At 38.9% G+C, this 25,788-nt stretch overlaps 1 protein-coding gene across 3 annotated transcripts; it reads left to right on the forward strand.

Annotated features, from left to right (window-relative positions):
• Window positions 1-1,563: 1,563 nt before the first annotated feature.
• On the forward strand, window positions 1,564-19,111 carry LOC131245713 (V-type proton ATPase subunit F-like). 3 transcript variants are annotated; one of them, XM_058245343.1, is made up of 5 exons: window positions 1,564-1,715; window positions 11,065-11,141; window positions 12,964-13,045; window positions 16,782-16,864; window positions 18,727-19,111. In XM_058245343.1, the coding sequence occupies exons 2-5, from the start codon at window positions 11,079-11,081 to the stop codon at window positions 18,889-18,891; spliced, it is 393 nt and encodes a 130-aa protein (XP_058101326.1). In that variant the 5' UTR covers window positions 1,564-1,715; window positions 11,065-11,078; the 3' UTR covers window positions 18,892-19,111. The 3 variants fall into 3 exon arrangements, with proteins under 3 accessions (XP_058101326.1, XP_058101328.1, XP_058101327.1); XM_058245345.1 differs by lacking the exon at window positions 1,564-1,715 and adding an exon at window positions 2,094-2,116; XM_058245344.1 differs by lacking the exon at window positions 1,564-1,715 and adding an exon at window positions 3,325-3,348.
• The last annotated feature ends 6,677 nt before the right edge of the window (window positions 19,112-25,788 follow it).

Raw genomic sequence — 25,788 nt, forward strand, 5'->3', positions numbered from 1 at the left:
GGATCATGATGATATTTACGTTTTCACTTTATCCATGTTTGTTTGATCTTGTTTGATCTTTTTATTTTTTATTTTTTTATCCTCTCTGTTAGCTTGTTAGAACACCGACCCGTCAGTTCCCACTTCACTGTTAGCCACCCCCACTTGGGAATCGATACCAAGACCTAGGTGTTGAAGTGGGGTATCTTTCACTCAGTCTACCACTCGAGGGTGTCTATGTTTGTTTGATCTTGTGTACAGGTCGGGTGACAAATAAAAATCATTGTGGGCCTATCATCCGACCATCGCTTCATTTCGGTCCGTTAGGGCATCCCATGATTGGGATCCTTAGCTGCGACATTCCAAAACAAACTCCAATGGATTGAATCCTGTCCAACCATTTGCTTTACACGGTGAGTGAAAAGCTCGTATGTGGGGTTTATAACCTGAATAGTAGAATAATCCAATTATTTTTCCAACAATAATAGAGATTTTACATAATAATTTAAAAAGCTTACCCGAGTGAGAAGACACCCAATATTATAATGTTGTTCGGAAAAATGCTCGGCTTTCCACACCGTACACCCTTCCTGGGACCTCTGCAGGGCTCGTTTGATTTTCCATCGTACAATTAAATCATGGTAAATAGGTAATTTACAAAAGCGTTGACTTAAATATGTAAACCCTACCTTAATGTATATGATATATCTTCATTGTCCATCTATTGTATTATAACATTTAGAGTTTGGAGGCGGATCCAATATTCAAATGGCTCACATGAAAGGAAACAGTGGCCTTAATTCATCTATCGTTGAAAGTTGTTTTCTTTACTAGACCCACGTTGAGGATTTTTCATCATCTAATCCATTCATAGGGTCACACAAACATGGATAAGAGAAAAACACAAATATAAGCTTGATGCTAAACTTTTAAAGGCCCCAAAAAGTTTTAATAGTAGGCATTCGATTCTCATTGTTTACCGTGGTGTGGTCCACTCAAGCTTCGAATCTGCTTCTTTTTTGGGTCATGCCCCAAATTCAGCTGGCATGATAAATAAGTGGTGTAGATAAGTCACGTACATCATGATAGGCCCCACATTGATTTTGTAAATTTTTCGATTTAAGTGTTCATAAAGTAAGTTGTCATATATATTGCGGTGGTAATTATCTAAGTAAATAATTATTACTCACTTACATTGTAATTACAGTAATCCAAAAAATCAAATACGCCCGGGGTGTTTGAGGGAACTAAGACATGCATTAGTGTGACGCCACATTACATGGAACGGTGTTTATGAGATGTCAGCCATGAGTTTTATTGTGTGGCAGCTATAGTTTATAGCTTTCATCAAACCCACTTATCAGGTATAACTCACCAGAATGAGGAGAAAATATATCAGCATGATAAAAAAAAACTCAGGCCGTCCACACCGTTTGAGCCATAGTGGTTTTGATAGCAATTTAGCAGTTTTCTAATTGGTTCAGACGACATGATTTCTTAGTCGGTTTTATCTTCTGCATGTACGGTGAAAATAATTGTTCTCACCTGATGGACGGAGTGGATTTTACATAAATGATATGGTGGACCCCACAAAGCTTGGGTGTTTTGTGGACGATTCCGGTCCAATTCCAACTTTTATTTTCGCAAATCTAGCACATCTCTCGCCCCCCGCCTCTCTCTAATCGACTTCTTCGATCGTCGTTCTTCAATTCCAATCCACCAAAAGCCTGCAACCGGTTAGCTTCCTAACCCTAGACATCTCCTTCTCACTCCATCGTTTTGTAATTCAATTCCCGCCAAGCTTCATTTTGGTACATTTTAGTTTTGATTGATTTCAGATCTTCCGTAATAAATCATAGAAGCTCTCTTCGGCTCCTGGTTTGGCAATTCCACGTAGATCCCATCACATCTACCCACCATCCCACGGCCACAAAGCACTCTCGCTTATGTGCCAATGGTCAAGATTCAGCGCGTGTGGGGCCCACTCGACGAGAGTGCCAGTCTGATTCCTGAACCAGGGTACAGACGTAGTTGGACCTACCGAGTGGATAGCTTGGATCTTGAACATGTGAACCATGTTGATTTTGTTCAGAGGTGCTGGGACCCACACGCGCGTGGAATCAGCCGGCCTCCTAAGGTTAGAGGGGTTGCATCTCAAACTCTAATTACCGAAAATTCAATCGGTCAGATTATATGCAAGAAACTGCTTGTTTCTCAACATAGTAATTTGGGAATTGTTTTCTATGAAAATGGGGTTTGAATCATTTTTTGTTCATTGCTTTCCTTCACTGATGGAACTGACAATTTGGATTTTTCATTTATCTTCATATATTTTATTGTACTGGTTGCCATGGAGGACTGCTAATCCTCTTCCATATTCTCACATAAGTTGGATTTATTTTTTTTTTCTATTTTTTTTTTCATTTGATGCTCAGCATACACTATGAACATTAGAAGAATTAGCATGGAGTTAATGTGATGCGTGGGTGTACACACAGGGAAAACACATTTCATGTTCCAACACAGAGTCTGTTTAGATGATCATCAGGTGGGCCCCATCATGTATTTATGGAGGTCTAGTAATTAGAACAATCCAGTCATAGGGTGGGCCACATTATCACTGCTTTTGCTAATAGGGCCTTCAATGGGTTAGGTTTGGGTCAAGATACTATTGTACCTGTACTCGAATTTAACCAAGGGAATCAGATTCATATCGGATATGGTTGCCATACATGAAGTACCATATCTGAATTTCCAGATTTGGGTATCACATCAGGTCACATCAGGTCCCATCAGGTCCAATTTTGAGCATGAACTAGGACATGTAATGGGGTTTGGACATAGAACCTGGTCCAGATCCATATGCAGATCTGGGTTCGGACCCATACAAAAACATGCCTCTTGTAAGGTTATTCAATCATTAGTATGACTAAGTAAAGGATAAAGTTGAAAAATGATATGTGTGTGTGTGCGTGCGTGCGTGCCCAACCCAACCAAGTTTCCATTTGGATCCAATTTACCAGACCCAGTTAACTGAATTGGATACTTTGGTATCCGTGGATCCAGTAATCATTGACAGCTTTAGCCTGAAAGACCTCCAATCTCAGGTGAGCATAATTCACTGGTTTGCAAAATGAAGGTTGTCTTCTACAAACCCAAGTGGTTTTTGGGACCCTCTAGTTGAGATAATGCCACAATAACAATACAACATGTGGATTAGAGGAGATAAGTAGCTGTGGAAAACCTTCTATGGACTGCAAGGAAATACATGATGCTTAATTGAACTCTTGTTTGGCCGGACAAACTGTACACATGGGGCCCACATCACCACTATCCAAGCTGTTCATACTGTGAGCCATGCAGCAGATGGTTGAGTCCTTAAACGTATCTCCTATAAGATGTCACAACTGTTTCATTTGACCATGTTGAATGTAGACCATTGGTCATGATCACCCATTTTTATCAGATGGCTAGGATCATTCAGTAAGGGATAAATTAGGGCATGGTCAATCCCATGATGGGGATAGCTGAATTGAAGAATTGGTTTTATGGAATACCGAGCGGTGGGTCCTACTTGTACCTTTGTTAGGTCAAGCCTTTTATAGAGGAAACACATGATTATCAATTGAGCCAATTCTCCCCGAAAACTATAGATGTGGATTTAGGAGCATGAGCTTTGGAATCAAATGGAGGAATTGGATGGTAGAATGTCTAGAACTTGAATCTACTCATTTTTTAAGTCTTATCAATGGATATCTGAAAGGCTTTCTTAGGAGGTCTACAAGCCTTTGCCAAGGTGAATAGGTGATCTGTTTTCCCCACCATTGTTTTTGGTAGTTGTGGAAGTGCTTAGCAGAATACAAGGCTTCGCATGAAGGTTTAATTAGCGGCTTTGAAGTGTAAAATGAAAGTCTTCAGGTGGCCCACATTCAATATGCAGATGATACAATCTTACTTTTATGAAGCAAAGGTGTAACCTTAAGAAGGGCATTGAGCTTCTATGAGGTCATGTCTGGGCAATGAATCAACATGCAGAAGTAGCAAGATGCTCGGTGTTCACATGAACAAAGAGACCATTAAGATCTTATCTATGGAAATTGGCTGCAAGATCGGAAAGCTTTTTTTTCTTTTTTTAATTCCATTTACCTTGGGTTGCCTTTATGAATTGGTAAACCTGCGAATTGCCCTTGGGACATTGTGGTTGAGAGGGTGGACAGGATACTGTTCACATGGAAGAGTAGGTAAGTATCCCTGGTTGGGCGATTTGTTTAATCAAGTTTGATTGTCTAACAGGCCTATAAATTTTATTACTCTTTTCAAATGTTCAACTAGAGTAATTTGTCATATAGAGCACATATTCGCTTCTAGGATGATCTTTGGCTAGATGACTGCTTGCTTAAGGTTGCTTTTCCAAGCTTAGCCCTTTTAGCCCCGGATAATAATATTTCAGTTGCTAGTTGTTTCTCCAGATCTAGAGATGGGATTATTTGGGCACCCCCTTGCCACAGAGATCTCTTGGATGAGGAAGTGGAGGCATGTATTAGTCTTCTGGAGAGGTTGAAAAGTGTCTTGATAGCTGAGTCAACGGTGGACAATGGTATTTGGGATGGTCTTAGCTCGGGAAGGTTCTCGGTTCGGTCATCCATAGGCTTCTCACCGTTTCTCCCTCCCCTTCTTCTCACAACTTTCAATTTTGGAAGTATGGAGCTCCTCCAAAGGTGGCAGCTTTTGGTTGGTTGCTAGGCAGGAATAGTGTAACGCCCCGAAATTCGAGTACAGAGTGTGCACCCTCAGACCCGAGTTTCGACCCATGACACATACACTGAGTGTACTAATTTCATTCAATTATACAATTATTCATCTACCTAGTAGCTCTATCATAGGTGTACATTCCATTCATGCTCAATAGCATCTCAAAAAAATAAGAAACGATCATTTATTCCAATAATCAATCATAAACATAACTAAGGACCCTCCCATTCGGGGTCTTATGAGTGAAATAAGTATGTCCAACAACTTAAAAAATTAATTAACAATCTAAGAAACCAAATATAATTAAAGTAAAAAAATATCATGATTAATCTAAGGCAGCAACTTCTTCCTCTGTCAAGTAGGGCCACGTGTCCCATAAGTCCTTTCCGGCTTGACCACATATTCCTGCTCTTGAGCCACCGGCCCACCCTCATTCACATCTGTACGGTTTTTCTATCAATAAAAAGGATAAGCTGGCCAGGCCTAGTAAGAATTCCTGACATGGTTTTTTACATTAAATTATAATAGAATGCCAATAATCATACACAATATAAATTTGATAAAAATGCAAATGCAATGCATCAATGCATCAAGTGGAAATTCGTCCACTTGCTTGAGTTGGAAACTCGTCAACCTGCATCTGCCCCTTGGCAGGCTTCTACCATCTGGTAGGCATAGGCAAGGCCCACATCTACTCCTTGAGTAGGCTTCCACTAGTATAGTGGGCTTCTGGTAACGATTCTACCAGAATCTACCATCCAGGGAGGTCCCCCAGGAATCCAACACGTGTTGTGCATGCAATTGATAGATGCACCATGTAAACATGAATCATGCATTGCATAGGTTACTTCGATTATCACATTTGAATCAACATAGTTTAACACATTAATTAAATCATATCATTATTAATACAAAAATCATAGTCCTTTAAATCAACTAAGAGTACATGACAATTAAATCAAGATAATAATACAACACATCAAACAATCATCTATTTTAACTTGATGGATGGGAAACACATCGGGATCACTTACCTGTATCCGGTGAAGATAATTCCGAATTGGAGTTTCCGCGTCCAACGACTATTCTTAGCTCGGTAAAATCTGAATTTCAGCAGTACTCCTTGTTGAGTCGACTTAATTCGACTCGGTTACAATCTACGTAATTTTCGAAAACTAAAGTTAAATAAAGGTTTTAACATTTATAAAAGTTTAATTTATACACTCCATCAATTTCCATGAAATCAAATTAGGGGACGACCAATCAATTGTTCAGATCTGGACCATTTAAGATCCAAAGTACTCATATAGCATCATTACTACTTTTCAATTGTTGTGGAACGTTCAACGATCAGATCTATCTAAGATTTTGAATACAATCACAGATCTAACCCAGAGTCTATTAGTATGGTATAGATTGGATCTGATGCATCTAAAAATCCATTGAATCAGCCAGTATACTAGGTAATGATCACGATTTAATTTGATCGGTATGGCTCACTCGGTGGTCAGATCACTCTAAATTTTGAGGCCTTGATATATCTTGGCCTTAAGAATCATATGGTTTGCATGGATCTGAGTTGACGCCACTAGGCAGTCCCATGCCGATCTCTACGATAGAAGATCTCACCTCCAAAACTTAAGTATTATCTTCGAATCGGTAAATAAATTAATGCAATGAACATGAGGCCAATCGGCCTCGTTCGTTGCAAAGGTAGGAATATAGCTAAAATGCATAAAAAGATTAATAAGAGGCCTTATGAACTTACAGGATTCAATTCCTCCAATGACATCTCTATCTCTCTCAAATATTTCTTTTATCTTTTTTTTTTCTCATTCAATCTAGTTTTGTTACTAGAATGTCTGGCTTAGGTTAGAGATATTATATAGAGTTTAAAGAACCGGTGCGTGAAAGGAGGCATCGCACGGATGCTAGGTTATACAACATGAATAAGTTACATACGCTTCCGTGGAGGCAAATCTTTTTTTTTTTTTTTTTTTTTTTTTCTGATTTGGTGGCTTTTTCCAAGTCAGATGTTGCCACGATTCTAGAAGTCTGTTACTATTTCACCTCGTATCATTCTTGATTTCAAGATCATGTTATAACTAAATCACATGGCTATTGTAAGGTGCAGAAGCTAATAGACACTTCAATTGCAAATTTCAAGCCAGGACATATCTTTTCAAATGGGGCTTGTTGGACGGTCCAGATGGGTCCAATGAAGCTTGTATACCCCACATAATCAAAGTCAGGAATTTTTTATAAGGCGGGTTCACATGAAATAATCGTGGGTTGTTTCCGCACGCAGCCACGAGAAACGGAAACTCAGTTTCCTTCTATAGTTGGGTTTCTTGTACTAAATACAGAAAGGTAGAACCTCAGATTTATTTGAGTGGATTGGATTGATTTTAAACCAATGGTTTCACAAGATGTATGGTGAAGAAAACAGAAAAGTATTGTTGTTTGTTCTAGCAATAATGACAAGGATAGTGGATCCGGATAATTAAGATCTTTCTAACAAACACTAGGAGGAGTTATGTAAATCCCAAATTTATAGGAGCAAAGACGAACTTATAGGAGTTTAAGCCCAAGACGGAAGTTTCCGTTTCAAAACACGCCCGGGGATTTTGATTTGTCGGATTGTGGATGTCGCACATGCACGCACATGTGTCATGCATGGGTCCACAGATGATGCTTGTGAGAAATCCACTCCGCCCTTTGGCTTCTCCAGGTCATATTGGGCCCTGGGTTCAATTTTGAAGTAGATCTACTTACTTAAAGTGGGCCGCACGATGACGAGTGGAAGGGTTGATAGCTGCTATTGAAAAACTCCCTACTTTTCTACGTTATATTCTTTCCACGTTCAATCTTCTTCTTCTTCTTTTTTCTTTATTTATTTTTCGTGGTCAATGGGCCCCACTTGAGCTGGCTGTGGAGAGATCAACTCCTTCTTATTAGTTTTGTCTACCTATATTAAGATAGTGGCTAAAAAATGAGGCAGATTCATTTTTTTAAAGTGGACCACATCATGAGTATTAATACCCACCATTAAACCATGGTAGAATCCATCCGTAATATATACATATAGATACGTCACCTCTCACCTCCTATTATATAACCAAAACTTCAAATTTACGTATAATCAATTTGTGCTGTTTGTTTGAGGTGAAACTTTACTAAGACCCGCCATTTTATACGGCCTATCAACAGACTAAATTTAGGCATTGATCTCTTAAGGATGACCAAGATGCCTATTTAATGGCTCAGGCCTATTTGTAACTCAAAACAATGTTTAACGACGTCCTATGTAAAAATTAACCGATAGTTTTGATGTATACCATATAATCTCCCTAATGAATGATTCATTTAGACATTTGGATGGCCCAGTTGGCAGATCGGACTGTGATGGATGATCAATTGATGGTCTAAATTTTAAATAAGTAGATGGTTAAAATGTTAATCATATTTATGGGTTATTGTATGGTCATTTTTGTAAATGGATACGTATAAAGTAGTTTTTGGATGCGATCTATGTTAGAAATGTATAATGTTATATTCAAGTTATTTGTTCACAGGTGTAAAATGTGTAAATCATGATTTTGACGGTAAATTAAGCATATCCATAATTGACAATGAACAGATCAAAATGTTAATTTGACGTGTGTAGGAGTAGATATGAAGATCTAATAGTTACTTTACTTTGATCAAGTGGTCCAAATTCAAAGCGGTCGGTTAGATATCCTCATCTAGCAGTACACAGTTGATTTAAAGGTCAGTTTGATGAACAGGTGAGAATACTAATGTATTCAGGGGTTTGTCCTATTAATTAATAGTCACTTGACGTAATCTAGGGGTGAAATTTACTTCCTATGGTTTCAATTCAAGTTAAACTACAGATAGATTGTTAAAATTAATGGAACTACAAGTGTAGAGTTGAATGAGTGTAACCGTTCATTCTTATGTAAGGGTAAACTCGCACACAAAAATCCGGGTTGTTACAAATAGAGTGCTAACTATGGGTAATTTATGCAAGAGAGGGTTGGTGCTCCCGGATATTTGCATCATGTGTAAGAGGGATGCCGAGTTGGTGGACCACTTATTCCTCCATTGCCCCCTTGCGAGGAAGATGTGGGATTTCTTTCCAACGATTCTGAATTTCAGTTGGGTGATGTCCAATTCCATATCCTCCTTTTTGGTTTCATGGCACAAAAGCGGAGTCAGGGAAGAAGGGAAGGTGGTGTGGCGATTGGTGGTGATGGCTTGTCTTTGGGACATTTAGGGAGAGAGAAATTGCTGGTGTTTCGAGAATAGATTGGAACCAGAAGGTCGGGTTGTTCACAAGGTGGTGTCTTGGGTGGTTGAGTGGGCTTCTGGGTCTAAGGATCTGGATGTTGGCGTCCTTATTGCCCTATTGGTGTTGTAATTTTCCTATGTTTGTTTTGTATTCTTTCCCACCCAATTTTGAGTGTTGTCTTTTAATAAAGTGGTTATCTTTAAAAAAAAAAAAAAAAAATTTAAAAGTTGCAGAGATATTTCCAACTAAGAAGTAGGGAATAATTACCCAAGAAAAACTAAAAAATTCACCTTGTGAGTTGGAAGGAGATGTGAAAGTCACAAGAGATGGGGGGAGCAAGGATAAAAGACCTTACTATTATGAAGTATGCATTGCTTAAAAAATGATCGAGGTGGTTTGGGCAGAAAGTGATATTCTTTGGAATCAGGTGATTACATACAAGTATGGCAAGCAAGAAGGTGGATGGTTTACTATCCAATTAGCATGATAGAAAGCCTCTAGAATTTGGAAGGCAGTGTTGGAATGACTAGATGATTTTGAGAAGGGAATTTCTTATCAGATTAGAGATGTAAGGCAGGTTAAAATTTGGGAATTGGTGCACGGATCGTTCTTGTTGGCTTGCTTTCCCTTGTTTGTGTAGCATTTCATCCTATCTAAGAGCATATGTGGCTAATTGCTTTGATGTTGTGGGGGATGTGGTGATGTGGACTCCTAATTCTCGTGCACCCTCATTTACTACTATGGGTGGTCACCAGCAACAACATCGTTATTTACTACTTCTGGCAGAGGCCAAAATCCATTCTCTCTAACCTCTCTTGAACAACCACACTAATCTAGACCAATGCCCCAATCCTCTCCCCTTCCATGAACCCCAAACAAATGGAAATATTACCCCTGCCATCATATTCCCAACTTCTTCATAAACACATCCCCACAAGTTTCAAAACCCCCCTAAAAAAGCATTACCCACCAGTTTCTAACATCCCCTTGAAAGAGCTATAAACGTTGGCTCTACCAACCCCTAGCCAGCTTCCATCATTACATCCATGTGCCCGCTTCACACGGGCCGCTCACCCTGAGTGTGTCCCTGCATTGCATAGGCTACCCACCCCGAGTGTGTCCCCACATTCCACAGGCTACCCCACTCGAGCTCAGTGTGAAATGCCCCTGCATTAAATAGCCCCGGTGAGGATTCTCAAACATGAGACCTCCCCCGTGGGCCCCAAATCATATGGGTCACCCACCCCGAGTGTATCCCCGCATCCCACGGGCTACCCCACTCGAGCCCGGTGTGGAATGCCCCTGCATTAATCACCCTCGGTGAGGAGTCTCGAACACGAGACCTCCCCTGTGGGCCCCAAATCACATGGGTCACCCACCCCGAGTGTGTCCCTGCATCCCACAGACAACCCCACTTGAGCCCGGTGTGAAAATGCCAATGCATTAATCACCCCCGGTGAGAAGTCTCGAACACGAGACCTCCCGCCCTTATACCAATTTGATGCAGGACAATTAACCACTTGCTCTAAAAGCTCGAACTGTTAGAGTATGGCGAATTAATCCCTTTACCTCATAGCTCAGGCCCCACATCTCATGGGTTAGGACCTCGGCCGAACCCCCCTCGTAGGCCCCAAATCACATGGGTGCCCGCCTCACACGGGCCGCCCACCCCGAGTGTGTCCCTGCATCCCACAGGCTTCCCCACTCAAGCTCGGTGTGAAATGCCCCTGCATTAGTTATTGTGTCTATGGCCATTAGTTTTGTAAGGTGTATGGAGATGGGCAAAATTTTTGAATTAAAGGATCCACTCGTCTAATTAATTCAATCTCTAGCTTCAGTTTTCAGGAGTTTTCCTTCATCACTTTCTTGTTGTGTGGAATCTAAAATCTCAATAGCTTGAACTTTTGGGATTAGTTGTTGAGTGTTTGATGTCCATTTTATTCCTGCTCATACTCCAAAATGTTAACTAGGTGATTTATGCTATTCTGGAATGTTGTGTTGCTTGACATGCTAATTGTGCTTTCTTTTCAACCTTTTAGTTGTTCAACTTGTAATGGCGACCAGAGCTCAAGTTCCCACTAAAAACTCGGCACTCATTGCTATGATTGCTGATGAGGTATGATTGTGGTTATTGCTGGGAAAATTCATGCTTATAATCTAAAACTAAAAAGTTAGAAAAGAAAGTGTCCAAATTCCAATGCTAAAGGTTAATATCTAAGTTTCTTACCTAGCACTCTAATCTCCATACATGCTACACGCATGTACTAGATTCAAATTGTTCATCTGTAGCCCTACTGTGGATAGGCATTATGCCAAACTCGCACCAGTCAGATAATCCCAGAGATTAATTGCATGATTTTTTCCCCATTGGACATCAACTGTTGGCTGGACTTTTCTTTTAACCCCATTGGGTAGTCTTTTTTTCTTTTTTGGGTGGAACCCACCCCCAGTTGGGCCCAATTGATGAAAGGTCGGGATATTGTACATGTGTACCATGTGTGGATATCAAATGCTTGATAACTAACTTAGAAAAAGCACTGATTACCTCAGTCAGCTGTAGGTTAACCTACAAACCTTCACAAGCATTTTTTTAAACGTTGAGAATATATGATATTTCCAAGGGCAAAAGTGGAAACAAAAGCTGAAGTCATTAAAAACAAAGGGGGGGGAGGGGGGGGGGGGCGCCGCTGTAGTGTACAGGCAGTTGCAGGTGATCAGTTGTCACTAAATAGTTCATATTCATTATTGAAATTCATATCCTTCAAATTTTTTATATTGAAATCCGTAGTTGGTTTTTTGTCCATATAATAATTTAATTTCTGCTTCAAGAATGTATTCGGTGTTCATCTAGCTTTTCTTTTCATTAAACCATTTTCACTGGCCCTGTGAAGGTATTGGAAAAAGATTAACATTGCTTTTCTATCATTTCACTCTTTCTACAGAATATCCTGTCCAATTTTGCATCACATGTCCACTTATTTTCTAATTCTTCATATAAAATATTGGTTTGGAGCTTTCAGTCGGTCCTAGCTTTGATTATATCATTGATAGCTTATGTTTTATGTGTTTTATGTGGCACTCTTAGACAAGTTCTGTAAATCTTTCTTGGATGGAAATCCTGTTGAAATTATGTATGGAGCAATTGATGCTTGAGTTTCAAAATCCATGATTACAGAAACGTGAGTTATTGTCAAATGAATCTGTTTCTGGGCTGTTAATCAAATAAATAACAGTATTTTATGCACCAGAGTGCATTGATGACCTGGCAAGGGATCTTAGCAATACATACAATCCTAAATATGGACACTTAAGATGCTAATGTCGTGTTGAACCGTATGTTTGTGCACACACAAACATTCATTTGTTTGTGTGTGAATTTCATACATATGCATATGAAGAACTATGCATATTGAAAGAAGTAATTTTATATATATATATATATATATATATATATATAATCAGAATATAATATTAGAAAGAGAGCAGAATACTGAAACAGGGGCTGCAAGTATGACCATCACAGAATAAAACCCCAAACAACCAGTGAAACACTGCAATGCCCCTTATCATCTATTATCAACAATGAGAAGGCTGATCCTACTTTCACCATCTTTAACAAGATGGTCAGTTTGGAATCAGCCTCTGTAGGAACATGAAAAAGAAATAGCACTCCGTGCTTCCTCAATCAGATTCGCCAGTCTCCAAGGGCAGGGAAAGCCATTTCCCTGGGAGATGGCATTGAAAGAAGCACATAACTTTTTTCCTAGGATGGATTCAAAGTGGGTGAGGTTTTATTGTGAAATTCACCAAAGCATGAATGCAGAGTACCTTATTTAGAGGACATGTTGCTGACCTTTTATCTGTTTAAATGTGGTGATATGTTTGTGAATTATCTGTTGAGCTAGTCTGATATATTACTTATTCTGCTGCTGTTTTAGGACACCGTAACTGGATTTTTGCTGGCTGGAGTGGGAAATGTTGATTTGCGAAGGAAGACGAACTACCTTATTGTCGACTCAAGTAACACACTCATGAGCAGAATTCTTTGAATATTGTGCTTTGTTTTTTGTTTTTCCATGGGATTTGTCATTCAGTTAGTTGCATTTGCATTCTTGTAACTTTGGTGCCTTTTCAAATTCACATTCTATGCACAGTCTTCATCTCTGTCCATTTTGTTCGAACCATTTGTGACATGGCATTGTTCTCCCTTTCAAATTCACATTCTATGCACAGAGTCTTCATCTCTGTCCATTTTGTTGGAACCATTTGTGACATGACATGTTGCTGACCATGGGTGTATAATGTTTATTTAAAATTCCCTCTTGTTATTTAAGTTAATCATGGATCTCCTTAAGATATCTGAACATCACGCACACAGTTGGAAACAAATTCTCCCACAACACTTGGAAACAAATTTGAAACAGTTCCCTGAAATTCTCGTTTGGGATTCTTGAAGAAGTATTCCCATTAACTTAAAGTAGCATATGAACATTTATCTTAATGTCTTAGCATTCTCCCAATTGTTTCTAAATTCCTTTTCTATTGGTTGCTAAAATTTATTAAAAAGGATATGGAGGCTCCACTATGGATAAGGAACGACGTGTGGCCCACCAAGACTACTGATCATGTAATTACTCCTTAGTAACATGACTAGTTGCAATTAATAAGGGAGCACAAAGGTCCTCAACTTCATTAGTCGTATTTCCACTTTTCAATGTTCATAGCATCTACTTTCCATAAAGAGGAGAGAGCAGAGTGCCATTTAGAGATTGTATCATTACCCATATTTCCTGCAAAAGAACCTGAACTTCATCTTCATTAGAACACATGTCATCAACTTGGAACTCAAGATGCAATGCCTTTGAGGACCACATACTATGCTGCATTTATTCCATTATTTCTGAATTCATTTCTTTCCCTACTTCGGCATCTTCTTGTGTATATCCTTGTGTGGGTGGCAATGCTTAATGAAACATCATTGTTACCTCCACATCCTTTTTTACTTGTGGCATTCTTTAACATACACATTTTTTTTCATCGGCCTAGACGGTTGCTTCTCATCCTTTTTTTACTTAACTTGCAGTGTCTCGCCTTTTGCACATGTGGCAGACTTGTGCGATCTAAACCTGTCATGATGTGGACTACCCTGGATGGGCCATCCACAGAATCACACTGATCAGACAATCCTAACCATTCTATTTTAGGTCAGTTTAGGGAAAGAAATAGATGGCTATATAAAAAATTAACCAAGGTTCCTTTGACCACTCCCCTTCTCCTAACAAAATCATCAAAACCTAGTGTTAGGGTTGTCCAATCTGTCTGCAGTTTGAGATATGGCTATCCAAGGTAGGTCCTACATGATAATCAATTGGGATCTTGTACCCTTGTGCCAAGTTTACAAAAAAGCAAGTCATTGATAAGTTTATAGAAAGAAACTGAAAATGTTTTAGGCCTTTTTTTTTTCTTTCATATTATTAAACTGAAACTGAAATGAGAAGATGCCTAGTGGAGAGACATTCCCAACTACTATAGGCTTACACCAAGGGTCGGCATTGATCCCGTACGTTTTCGCATTGGTTATGGATGAGTTAACGAGGTATTTGCAGGAAGAGATCCCATGCCCATGGTGTATATAGTTTGCAGATGACTTAGTTATGATTGACAAGATGAGGGAGCGCGTAAACACAAAGCTAGAGGGTGCTTTAGAATCTACAGAATATAAAATTAGTCAGACTAAAACAGAGTAAATAGAGTGCAATTTTAGTGACCATAGGAGTGGAAACGATGAATTAGTTAAGATTGCTGATCAAAAAGTTTCCCAAAATGACCACTTTTTGATATGCTTGAGTCGATAATTCATGAGAGTTGAGAGATTGAGAAGGATGTTGCCTGTAGAATTCAAGCTGGGTGGAAGAAACGGAGATGTGCCTCTGGAGTTTTATGTGATCGTCTTGTGCCACTCGAATGGAAAGGGAATTTTATAGGATAGCTATAAGACCAGCCATATTTGTGGGGCATCATGTTGGGCAGTTAAGGAACAAATGTTCATAGGATGAGTGTAGCTGAAATGAGGATGTTGAGATGGATGAGTGGCAAAATTAGGAATGATAGTATTAGAAATGAATGCATTCAAAGGAACTTAGGAATAGCTCTAATAGGTAATAAGTTGAGGGAAAGTAGACTCGATGGTTTGGTCATGTGCAATGAAGAGCAAGAATTGCACCAGTTAGGAGTAGTGAGTTGGTAAAATTGAAGGCTCTAAAAGGGCAAGGGGAAGACCCAAATGGACGTGGGTGGAGGTAGTAGGAAATGACTTGATGACCTATGTATGCATGGTCTAACAGAAATTACGGCGATAAGGCTTAGATGGCCCTTGATAGAGTGGAATGGCTGAAACAGGATTTGTATGGCCGATGCTAATTAGTTGGTATAAGGCTTAGATGATGACGACGATGATGATAATGATTATTGACATGTGATCCACAAGCATTCCGTGCACACCTGATTTATCAGGTTTTGGTTTATCTCTACCTGATTTCAGTTGCAAATTATCATGCTAAAATGGAACTTTTTGTTGTATCCGCAAATTCCACTAAGATTGGAGTGTACAATTGTTTTGAAACTATGCATTACATTGCAAGCCATTGTTCTCTTTACTGAATGCAAGGTGGCAAGCAATTTGCATAGGTGAATGGTCCTCACTTCTGCCCACCTCCGAGGTTAATTCTTCCATGCTTATTTCCAATGTTTTAAATATCGATGATATCGGCGGATATATCCCACGATATATCTTGTATCCCACCTGTGTGATACAAAACGCACATGTAATGCCAATATATCCCACATTTCGATTCGGTGAGCATGTTCAATTTCTGACCCCTTTTTTGTTGAATTATGTTAAATAAGTGTTAAATGGTTAAAAATTCATCGATTCTTCATGTTTTGCATGAAAAATCATGGAGTTGGAGCTTTGATTTTGATATCCATTGGTTTTTCATGTAGTCCATGTTTTTTTTCGAAATTTTCCTTCAACCAGCTGTCAATTGAAACTAATTTCAAAGTATTTAGGAGTATTTGATGAAATGGTCATCACATAGACTCTAATTTTGAAATTTGAGTATAAGTGGTCCGATTTGGGAAAATTTCAAAGTTTTCCCAATTTCTCCCAAACTGCTTGCAGTGTTGCGCTCCAAACATGAAATCAAGCAATGAGAGCTGATCTACTGATTTTTTAAGTCCTTATCAATTTTCGAAAAACAAAAATCATTTTTTAAACTAAAAATTAATTAAAAAAATTATTAAAAAATTCTTATTTTTGCAAAATTTCCCTTCAACCAGTTGTCAATTGAGACTAATTTTGAAGTATTTGGGAGTGCTTGATGAAATGACCATCACATACATTCTAAATGTTTTGCATTCAATTTGAATATAGTTGCATTAGTTTAGTCAAATAGCACATAGCTTAGGACCCTATACAAAGGAAATCTATTATGTGCACTTCTTTTTTGAGATGTTATGATTTAAAAGTGTGTATTAAGGTTTTTTTTTTTATAACAATCCATGAAGTTTCATTGAAAAATTCAACCATTTTCCCAATGTTTTCCCATGTTTCCCAAAAAGTGCAATAAATTATCCGATACAAACGATATATCCTATGCGATAACCGATATGTATTTGTATCCCAAGGGTGTGATACGTAATGCAATACCGATATTTGGAACACTGCTTATTTCCTTTGTTCTTGCATGTGTTTCAGAAACAACGGTAAAGGCTATTGAAGATGCATTCAAAGAGTTCACCACAAAGGAGGACATCGCTATTGTGTTGATTAGCCAATATGTAAGTTTGTTCCTTGTATTCAGCCATACATCTTGTTAGTGCATCTCTCATTCTTCTATTGATTGTCTTTTTTTTTTATAAATTTATAGATTACTATTTAATCTGATTAACCAAACACTATTAGCTGGTAAACATTCATTCACTGTTGAAAAGAAAAGGAAAGAGAAGAAAAAGAAAATAAAAGGAGGAAAAAGTAAGTTTGTCAACAACCGTCAGGGCATAGCCCTTGATTAAAAAAAAAAAAAAAAAAACAGAAACAAAATGAATACGATCAGTCTGAAGAATCTTTTCAACCCTAGTTTGAGAGAAGTGTAAGCAACTCTTATCAGTACTCTTTTACAAATGGATGCCAGCAGGATTTTCTGTGAGTGGATTGTCATTTGAGCAGATTGCCAACTCTTTGAAGAGTATATGTTGCTCCTGCTGATGTCATGAGGAAGCTTAATTGGTAGATTACCTTGATATCCTACATAGTGATTGTTTGAGCATAGTTCTTCGAAGTCTTTGTACCACCACTCGTAGGGTATCGATGTCTATCTTGCGAGCTGAGTGTCATTTATCCATCAGAAAAGAGTTGGATATCAATACAGATGCATGCCAATGATTATATGTTATCGACATCAATCCTTGCATAATGATATCACTGTATTTGGACATCTGCTCGAACCGACCATGATGTGTTTGCTGCTATATGATCTTTGCAGCAAGAGGTAGCATAATCTCTTTTTTGCTACTTATTCCAAAAAGAGAAAATAAGAAGAAGAAGAAGAAGAAGAAGAAAGACCTGTAGCCAAACAATGCGCAATTGATTGCTAAGGCCAGTGTTTTTAGTATCGATATCAATGGATGTATCTTACCCTTGGGATATAGAAACATATTGGATATCATATGGGAAATATTGGATGTATCTCTGTTTTTGGTTTTTGCAAAACATTGGAAATTAAGTTTTCCCACAATTTCCCCCATTTCAAGAGTCAGTGTAGCTGCTATTAAGATCAGGCAACACTTGCAAACACATGAAACTTAAGGCTAAATAACTGCTGATCAATCTAGAATTTTTTTAAAACAATTATTTTTTAGTTTAAAAAAATCCAAAAACTTCTGTCAATCTATAAATTAGCCTCCAACTACTGACCAATCTAATGTGATTTTTCCACACTCTAATTGCTAGTTAAAGAGGTGAAATGGGGGAAATTTTGGATTTTCCCCAATTTCTCCAAATTTGTAAATCGGAAGATGAAATCCATAATTAAGCATGCAAAACATGGACAATCATGGATTTTAATCTTTGTTGTACTAATTCCAAGTGATTTACAAAAATAAAAAAACAAGAAGAAGAAAAAAAGCAAAAAAAGAAAAAGAAAAGAAGAAGATTAAAATCGAAAAAAACTCACCATTTGCAATTCCAGCCCATCCGCTCTCCTATTTTGATTTTTGCACCTAAATCCCTTTTTTTCTCCAAACAATCAAACTGGTTGGTCAAAATTAGCTTAGGAAGGGATTAGAAGGAAATTTTTTTGTGGGAGCATTTTATTTTTATTTTTTTCATTTTCTTCCAGAAGGGGGCTGCGATGTCTTGATGATATGTATCGCGTGTATCGTCAATATCAAGTAGTTTATAATGGTGATACAACGAAAATATTGCAATGTATCAACATTTTCACGATACATTGTGATATTTACTGAAATATCAGCCAATATCCGGAAGTTTGGTAATTTCCGGGCTGTTTCATATCGGCAACCCTTGATAGTATTGTTATATCAGCTGATAATATCGATACTGCAAAAATGGCTAAGGCTAGCAGATTCTACTCCTATCGGCATTGCTTTTGAGCTCAACTACCTCTAATACCATGTTTCAGGTTGCAAATATGATAAGGTTTCTAGTAGATAGCTACAACAATCCTGTTCCAGCAATTTTAGAGATCCCTTCCAAGGATCACCCTTACGACCCGACACACGATTCTGTCCTTTCGCGAGTGCGGTATTTGTTCTCTGCGGAGTCTGTGGCATCGGGGAGACGCTGAAATGGGGACCTCTCTCTGTATACCATGGAATTATGCTCAACTCCTCCCTACCTGGATTCAGATTCTTCTTCTTCTTCTTCATCTTTTCCGCTGTTGTTTGTATCTTTCTTTAGAATCTATTGCGGGATAGCGATTGAAACAATAAGGTGTTTTGAACAGAACACGAGAAACCTAGGCATTTGAATAAGAAATGGTAGGAATTGCTGTGTTTGATTTCTCATTTGGTTCTTGCCTCTGACTGAGTTAATCGGGTTATCTTGAGAGGCCCATATTTCCTACACCCCTGATTATGTCCTGCTCAATCTCAAGAATTCACATGTACGGCAAATGTTGCTAAATGTCTATTGCAGGGCTGCATTTCAAATGCTCAGGGTGGTAGATCTCATAATGGAACCATCTTAACCTATTCTCTTACCCTATTAAAATTGGACTCCTGACCAATTTACTGCCTCGCCCCCATTTTATGGCCCACCAATTGGGCAGTTCGGTTTATTCAATCTGTGTAACCGTCAGGCTATGATTCATCTGCAATGGGCATACCACGATTTTGATGGTCGGAATTTATGTATGTGTATTGTGGATGAGATTACCATGATCTTGTCAATTATTACCCAGGGCCCATTAAATTATCTCCTTTCAAGCTGAACTGTCTAGCCCAATTGTCAACTATTAACCTAGGGCCCACCATGTTGTATGTGTAAAATCCACTGTCTACCATGTGCTATCGTCGTCGTTGCTAATACTAGGGGAGAATATCAGGGAGATCCACAACTCAAGGTGTCAATCATAGGTTTGGGTGTGGGGCCATCATGGTGTCTACCTTTCATCAAACGTGTTAATCAGGTAAATAGCCAGGATGAAGAGCCTGATGCAAAACTAAGGCTGCACCACATCAACTTGGAGATTTTAGGAGCAATTTTACATTATTTTCACCGAGGTGACCCAACTGAGATTTCTATGGGGCAGACATTTTGTATGTATAGTGAAGATGGTGCTACACAGCTGATGGAAGAGTAGATCTCACACATACAGTATCATGTACTTACAAAGCTTGGGTGTTTTGCGCTCTACTATTTTGCACCGGGCGCAATCCCATGGCAGGGGTACGGATTGGGTGAGTCCAGGGTAACAGTTTAGTGGGTCAGTCCCTGACAGTGGGGCCCACCTTGATATATGTGTTGTATATCTACACCGTTCATCTGGTTTTTTTTTTTTCAGTTTATCAACACCTGCCATTAAAAACGTCATAGGGTGGATAGGGTCCACCGTAATTTTTATTTGCCATCCAACCTGTCGATTAAGGTCACACAGACCTGGATGAAGGGAAAACACAAATATCAGCTTGAACCAGAAGTTTTGTGGCCCCAGAGAAGTTTTTAATGGTGCTGGTTCAGTCACCACCGTTCCTCTGTTGTGGTCCACCTGAGATTTGGATCTACTTCAGTTTTTGGCCCATGACCTAAGATGAGCTGGCAAAATGGATGAATGGCGTTGGTATACAACATAGAGATCGAGGTAGGCCCCATGGTCAGGGACACACCCAAACGGACGGGGATTGGATGGGTCCATGTGATATTTATATGCCATCTTTATTCCTAATGGGATAAATTGAAAACACAAAAATATCAACCTGATCTAAAATTTCTGTGTGCCCACGAATGTTTCAAATATGGACATTCAATTCTCACCGTTTCTGGTCATGCCGTCCATTTGAGTTTTAGACTACCTCAATTTTTCAGTGGTAGGCATTCACTCACTATTATTTTCTATGGTGGGTCGACTTGACCTTTTGATTTGACTTATTCTTTGGCTCTTGTCCTAAAATGATCTCTCCAACTGAATGAATGATGTAGATACACATACATCATAGTGGGCCACAGAACCTGGTGGTATCTTCGCTACTATTGTGTCAGTAGCTAATGCGTCGATACTGGATGAAGAAAACACAAACATCAGCTTGATCTAAAAATTTTGTGACCCTCAGAAGGTTTTAATCCACTTGAGTCTTTGATCTGCCTCATTATTGGCCTTATACACTAAAATAAGATGGCAAAATTGATTAACTGTATGGATGAAACTAATCATGCTCAAAAGTTTTCCATCAAATTGATACTTGTGTTTTCCCTTCGTCCAAGTTTGTGTTAACTTATGAACAGATTGGATCTCAAATAAACATCTTGGTGGACCAGGAAGGTTTCAACAGTGGTATCATTGTCCCCTCTTCTTTCTGTGGTGGGATTCACTTGAGCTTTAGATTTGCCTCATTTTCCGGATCATGTATTAAAATAATATCTGCAAATGGATGGACAGATTGATGCAACACATACATCATGGTGCGGCTACATAACTTGGTGATGTCACTGCAGTAGTGAATTCGCTGGCTAATTAGCGTTTGGTCCACTCAAGCCTTGGATGAGAAATTGACGACTGTGGACCCCACCGTTTATCCAGTGGTTTTTATGAAGGTTTTTATGAAGCAAAACAAACTTAACATACGAACTTAGACGGTTAGACCTGCTGGTACGGACATCGAAATTGAGGACGAAAATACCCCTGCTTTTTAAGTAAGCCAGTCTGCACGAGTTTGTCGCCCTCTATTGCTACGGATTATACCGTAGCTATGGGCACCATAGCCGACCCGGTTTAATGTCTTGTCCCACCGTCGGGGTTGGCTGCCGGATCAGCTACACTAACTAGAGCTACAGTTATAATCCGTAGCCATAGATCTACGGTCATTACTCGATATTAGTGATCAATACTATCGATCATTGTCCGATATTATCAATGACTTATGCTCGATACTATCGAAATATTCTCGTTAATATCGAAAATTCATCAATTTTCGAGTTTTGTTGCTGAACAATTTGGCATTCATCTTTGATATTATTGACAATCTATGGCTACGGTTATAATCCGTAGCCATAGCATATAAATATATAGGAGGTTGAATGACACCTCACATTATTTCTTGTCTTTTGTTCCTCTTTTGTTCCTTTTTAACACATCTCTTATTGTGTATTTTCACAGGCATGTTTGGATATGTGGATATTGAAGAAAGAAGAAAGGAAAATAATAATAATAATTGAATTATAATTTACATGAAAACTATTAATTCATAGATTCCAATTTTGAGTTCCTCGGTGGATAGCAAGTAGAAATGTCAGTGGAAATCTCATATATCCGTCACAATATTCACTATGTTGGGTGGAAGCCGCCCTCTTTTTTGCTTATCCAAAAAGACAAATCATCAAATCAAAAGAAAACATTTTTTTTTGGTTTCCATTATTTGAGTTGGAATCCATGATTTCCAAAAAATGGTCTCACTGAGATGTGGCTTTGGTGGATCCCGGGCTCACTGTAATGTATGTCTTATATCCACACCATCCATACATTTTGCCATGTGGACCACACCACAGGAAATAGTGGTGATTGAACACCTACCATTAAAAACTTCTTGGGAGCCACCGGTATGTTTATTTTCCATCCATCCTGTTGATAAGGTCACACAGACCTAGTTGAAGGGACCACACAACTGTCACCGTTCATCCGGAAAGCCTAGGGAGCTATTCCAAGGGAATCTTGGATCAGATCCATTGAACTGAAAATGTTGGCCTACTTGCCCAGATGGTCCAATGATTTGAACCATTCGTGTTTGCTTTACTATCATATTAGATGAGCTAAGGTCCAATCGTCAACCTTAGATAATCCCTGACCTTTGTTCGGTGTAAACTTCTTGCGGTGGCCTGTGTAGCATAGCATCTGGTGCAGTTGTTGTATATTGGGCCCTAATAGTTCGACACATGCATGCGATCTTTAGTAGCAAAACGCACTACTTGAGTTATTTAGTTCCGTCTCTCTATCGTTCTAGTAGCTTGGACAGCTCTCATTGAGGAATTTTGTCGAACAGGTTGGGGAAGGCAATTGATTAGAAAGAGAGAGGGGGTTGGATCAATAGCAACGGATGATCCTGCTGGAACAATCTATAAATAGCAAGTATTGGATGATACCGCATGATCCGTGAGTTGATGGGGCCCACCAGATGAATGGTTCAGTCCACAGACGATCATGACACCGTCCGATTTGAGTGCAGTGCAACAGAAAAATCACCCGTTCGGCCCTTTCAATTTAATTTCCGCAACTGCAATTCTCGGCGTGCGTTAATTTAACGTATGACATAAATTGGACAGCGTAGGGCTTTTTTTCGAGGATAAGATCATCCAAAGGGCTCTAGCCCACAGGATCTTCTCGGGAAATCTAATCATGCCCCTGATGAGGGGCCCAATTCCATCACCGTTCATCTGGAAAGCGGATTGGCTGGTGTACCACACACCACCGAAATATTTGGTTGAATCAAAGACTATAAAATCAAAATGAAAAAGAAAATAAAAGAAATGAGATAGAAGACTAGCATAGATTTGACTCGAGGCATGATGTAAGTCATTCAACTTGATATCGAATTTGCTTTCCTTGGATAATGTCCCAAATGCAACAAGTTTGGTATGTTGGATTTAAGCCCAACAAGTGCGATCAACTGACTGGTCACATCTCTTCATTTCAAAATAAAAATGCATAAGCGAGTACACTCTTGCACAAATAAAGTCCCGCGAGTACCTGTACACACACATGCACACCATTGCAAGTACACCTGCACTAGTGGCCTGTCTCTTCCTATCACGCACGTGCATGCAGACTCGGAATCGACTCAGCGCGTGCACGCATGTGGTCAATGACATAAATTATAGCTATTAGCATAGCCTCAAGGATCAAATTCAAATGCCTTCTGAACGGGGCTCAAGCCTCAAGGCAAAAGGCTTATCTTATATACAAGAAAACTTTCTTTGGCAAATTTAATGTGAGACTAAACTCACAACTCAAAAGTAACAGAAATTTCAAATTTAAAGGGAAACCGAAATATTTAAAATTCTCTATTAAAAAAATATATATAAATTTTGAAATAAAATACAACATTCCTCCACATGTTTCAAAATAAAAGATCTTTCGGGTTAACACACAATAGTTGTGCAATGGTGTCGGTGTCACTATAGATTTGAATTGACATTAGAGTAAGACATCATAATCTTGAACTTGAATCATTTTATTGTAAATCGTAAGAACATGTCACTTACACAATTCTTCCTTTACAAGTGATTCTGCGGTTCAGTGCTTTTCAGTCATACATCATTACCCGGATTTCACGAGTGCTTTAAAGAATTTGCTTAGATTCTGATAGGAAGCAGCCTTCACCTCCAGACTCATATAAGTGAATTTTATCAAGTATATGTAACAACTATATACACCACCAAATATATGGCTATGAATCTATTAAGAGTTCGAAAAAACTCATCCTTTTGCATTGCTGCTCGCACTGCTACACCATAGAATGAACTCATATATATCATGCAATCGCTACCTCGTGTCTTGTTGTTTACCCATTGAACTTATCTCATGTAATCTCCACTTGTATAGGTTGGGTTGTCGACACTGGCAGCTCATATATTACACTTAGTCTCATTCCCTTCAATGGTCTATTGACTAATCTTTTAAATAAGTCCTTTGGTCAGTGGATATGTCAGATTTTTTTCTAACCTTACAAAATCAATAGATATGACTCCATCAGGCAACATATGTTTCACTATGTTGTGTTTCAGTCTAATATGCTTGCTATTTTCATTATATATTTTAATATTTACTTTTACTATAGCTGCTTGACAGTCACAATGAATAGACACAACTGATACATGCTTTGGCCACAACAATATACCCCCCTCCAGGCAACATATGTTTCACTATGTTGTAGTACACCCGCACCCGCGACCCATCCCATCACGCACGTGGCTCGGCACACGTGTGGTCAATGGTATAGATTAGAACTATTGGCATAACCCCCTATTAGTGCAATGAACTCAACAATAAAAACTGGTAAAATATAAAAAGGAATAAAGAGAGCAGAAAGATTTTCGTGTTTTTTGAAAAATAAATGGAAGTCCTTATAGAGTTTCGTCCATTGAATTTAAAGGTTCAAAAATGAAAAGGTGCAAGTGCGAGTACACTCTCGCACTAATAAAGTCCCGCGAGTTAACTCAGCGATGAACTCACCAACTAGAACTGGGAAAATATAAAAGGTACAAAGAACAATAAGATTTTTGTGATTTTTAAAAATGAACGGAAGTCCTTATATAGACTTGGAAGTGGTGCATTAAGAACCCTTTCGAAAGGGTTTGATCCATTGGATTTAAAAGTTCAAAATGAAAAGCCTCAAGTGCAAGTACACTCTCGCACAAATAAGTCTCGCGAGTACATATACATACACACACACACACTCACGCGAGCACACCTGCACCTGCACCCGCACCTGCGGCCCATCCCATCCCATCACGCACCCGGGTAGGCGTGCGTGTGGTCAGTGACATAAATTAGATCTATTAGCATAACCCGAAAGTGCTAAGTTAACTCAGTGATGAACTCAACAACAAAAACTAGTAAATATAAAAGGAATAGAGAGCAGAAAGATTTTCGTGATTTTTGAAAATAAATGAAAGTCCTAATAGGGTTTCGTCCATTGAATTTAAGGTTCAAAATGAAAAGGCGCCAAGTGCGAGTACACTCTCGCGCAAATAAAGTCCTGTGAGTAACCCCCCCTCCCATCACGCACGTAGCTAGGCGTGCGGCGTGCGTTTGGTCAATGACATAAATTAGAGCTATTAGCATAACTCGAAAGTGCCGAGTTAACTTGGCGATGAACTCAACAACAAAAACTTGTCAAATATAAAAGGAATAGAGAGAGCAGAAAGATTTTCGTGATTTTTAAAAATAAATGGAAGTCTTAATATGGTTTCGTCCATTGGATTTAAAAAAAGGTGCAAGTGTGAGTACAATCTCGTACAAATAAAGTCCTAC

The sequence above is a fragment of the Magnolia sinica genome, chromosome 5, assembly GCF_029962835.1.
Source record: "Magnolia sinica isolate HGM2019 chromosome 5, MsV1, whole genome shotgun sequence".
Lineage (NCBI taxonomy): Eukaryota > Viridiplantae > Streptophyta > Magnoliopsida > Magnoliales > Magnoliaceae > Magnolia > Magnolia sinica.

Coding starts and splice junctions, on each gene's coding strand:
- LOC131245713 (XM_058245343.1), top strand. CDS start 11,079: ATGGCGACCAGAGCTCAAGTTCCCACTAAAAACTCGGCACTCATTGCT. Junction 11,142..12,963: donor TTGCTATGATTGCTGATGAG/GTATGATTGTGG, acceptor CTGCTGTTTTAG/GACACCGTAACTGGATTTTT. Junction 16,865..18,726: donor TTGTGTTGATTAGCCAATAT/GTAAGTTTGTTC, acceptor ACCATGTTTCAG/GTTGCAAATATGATAAGGTT.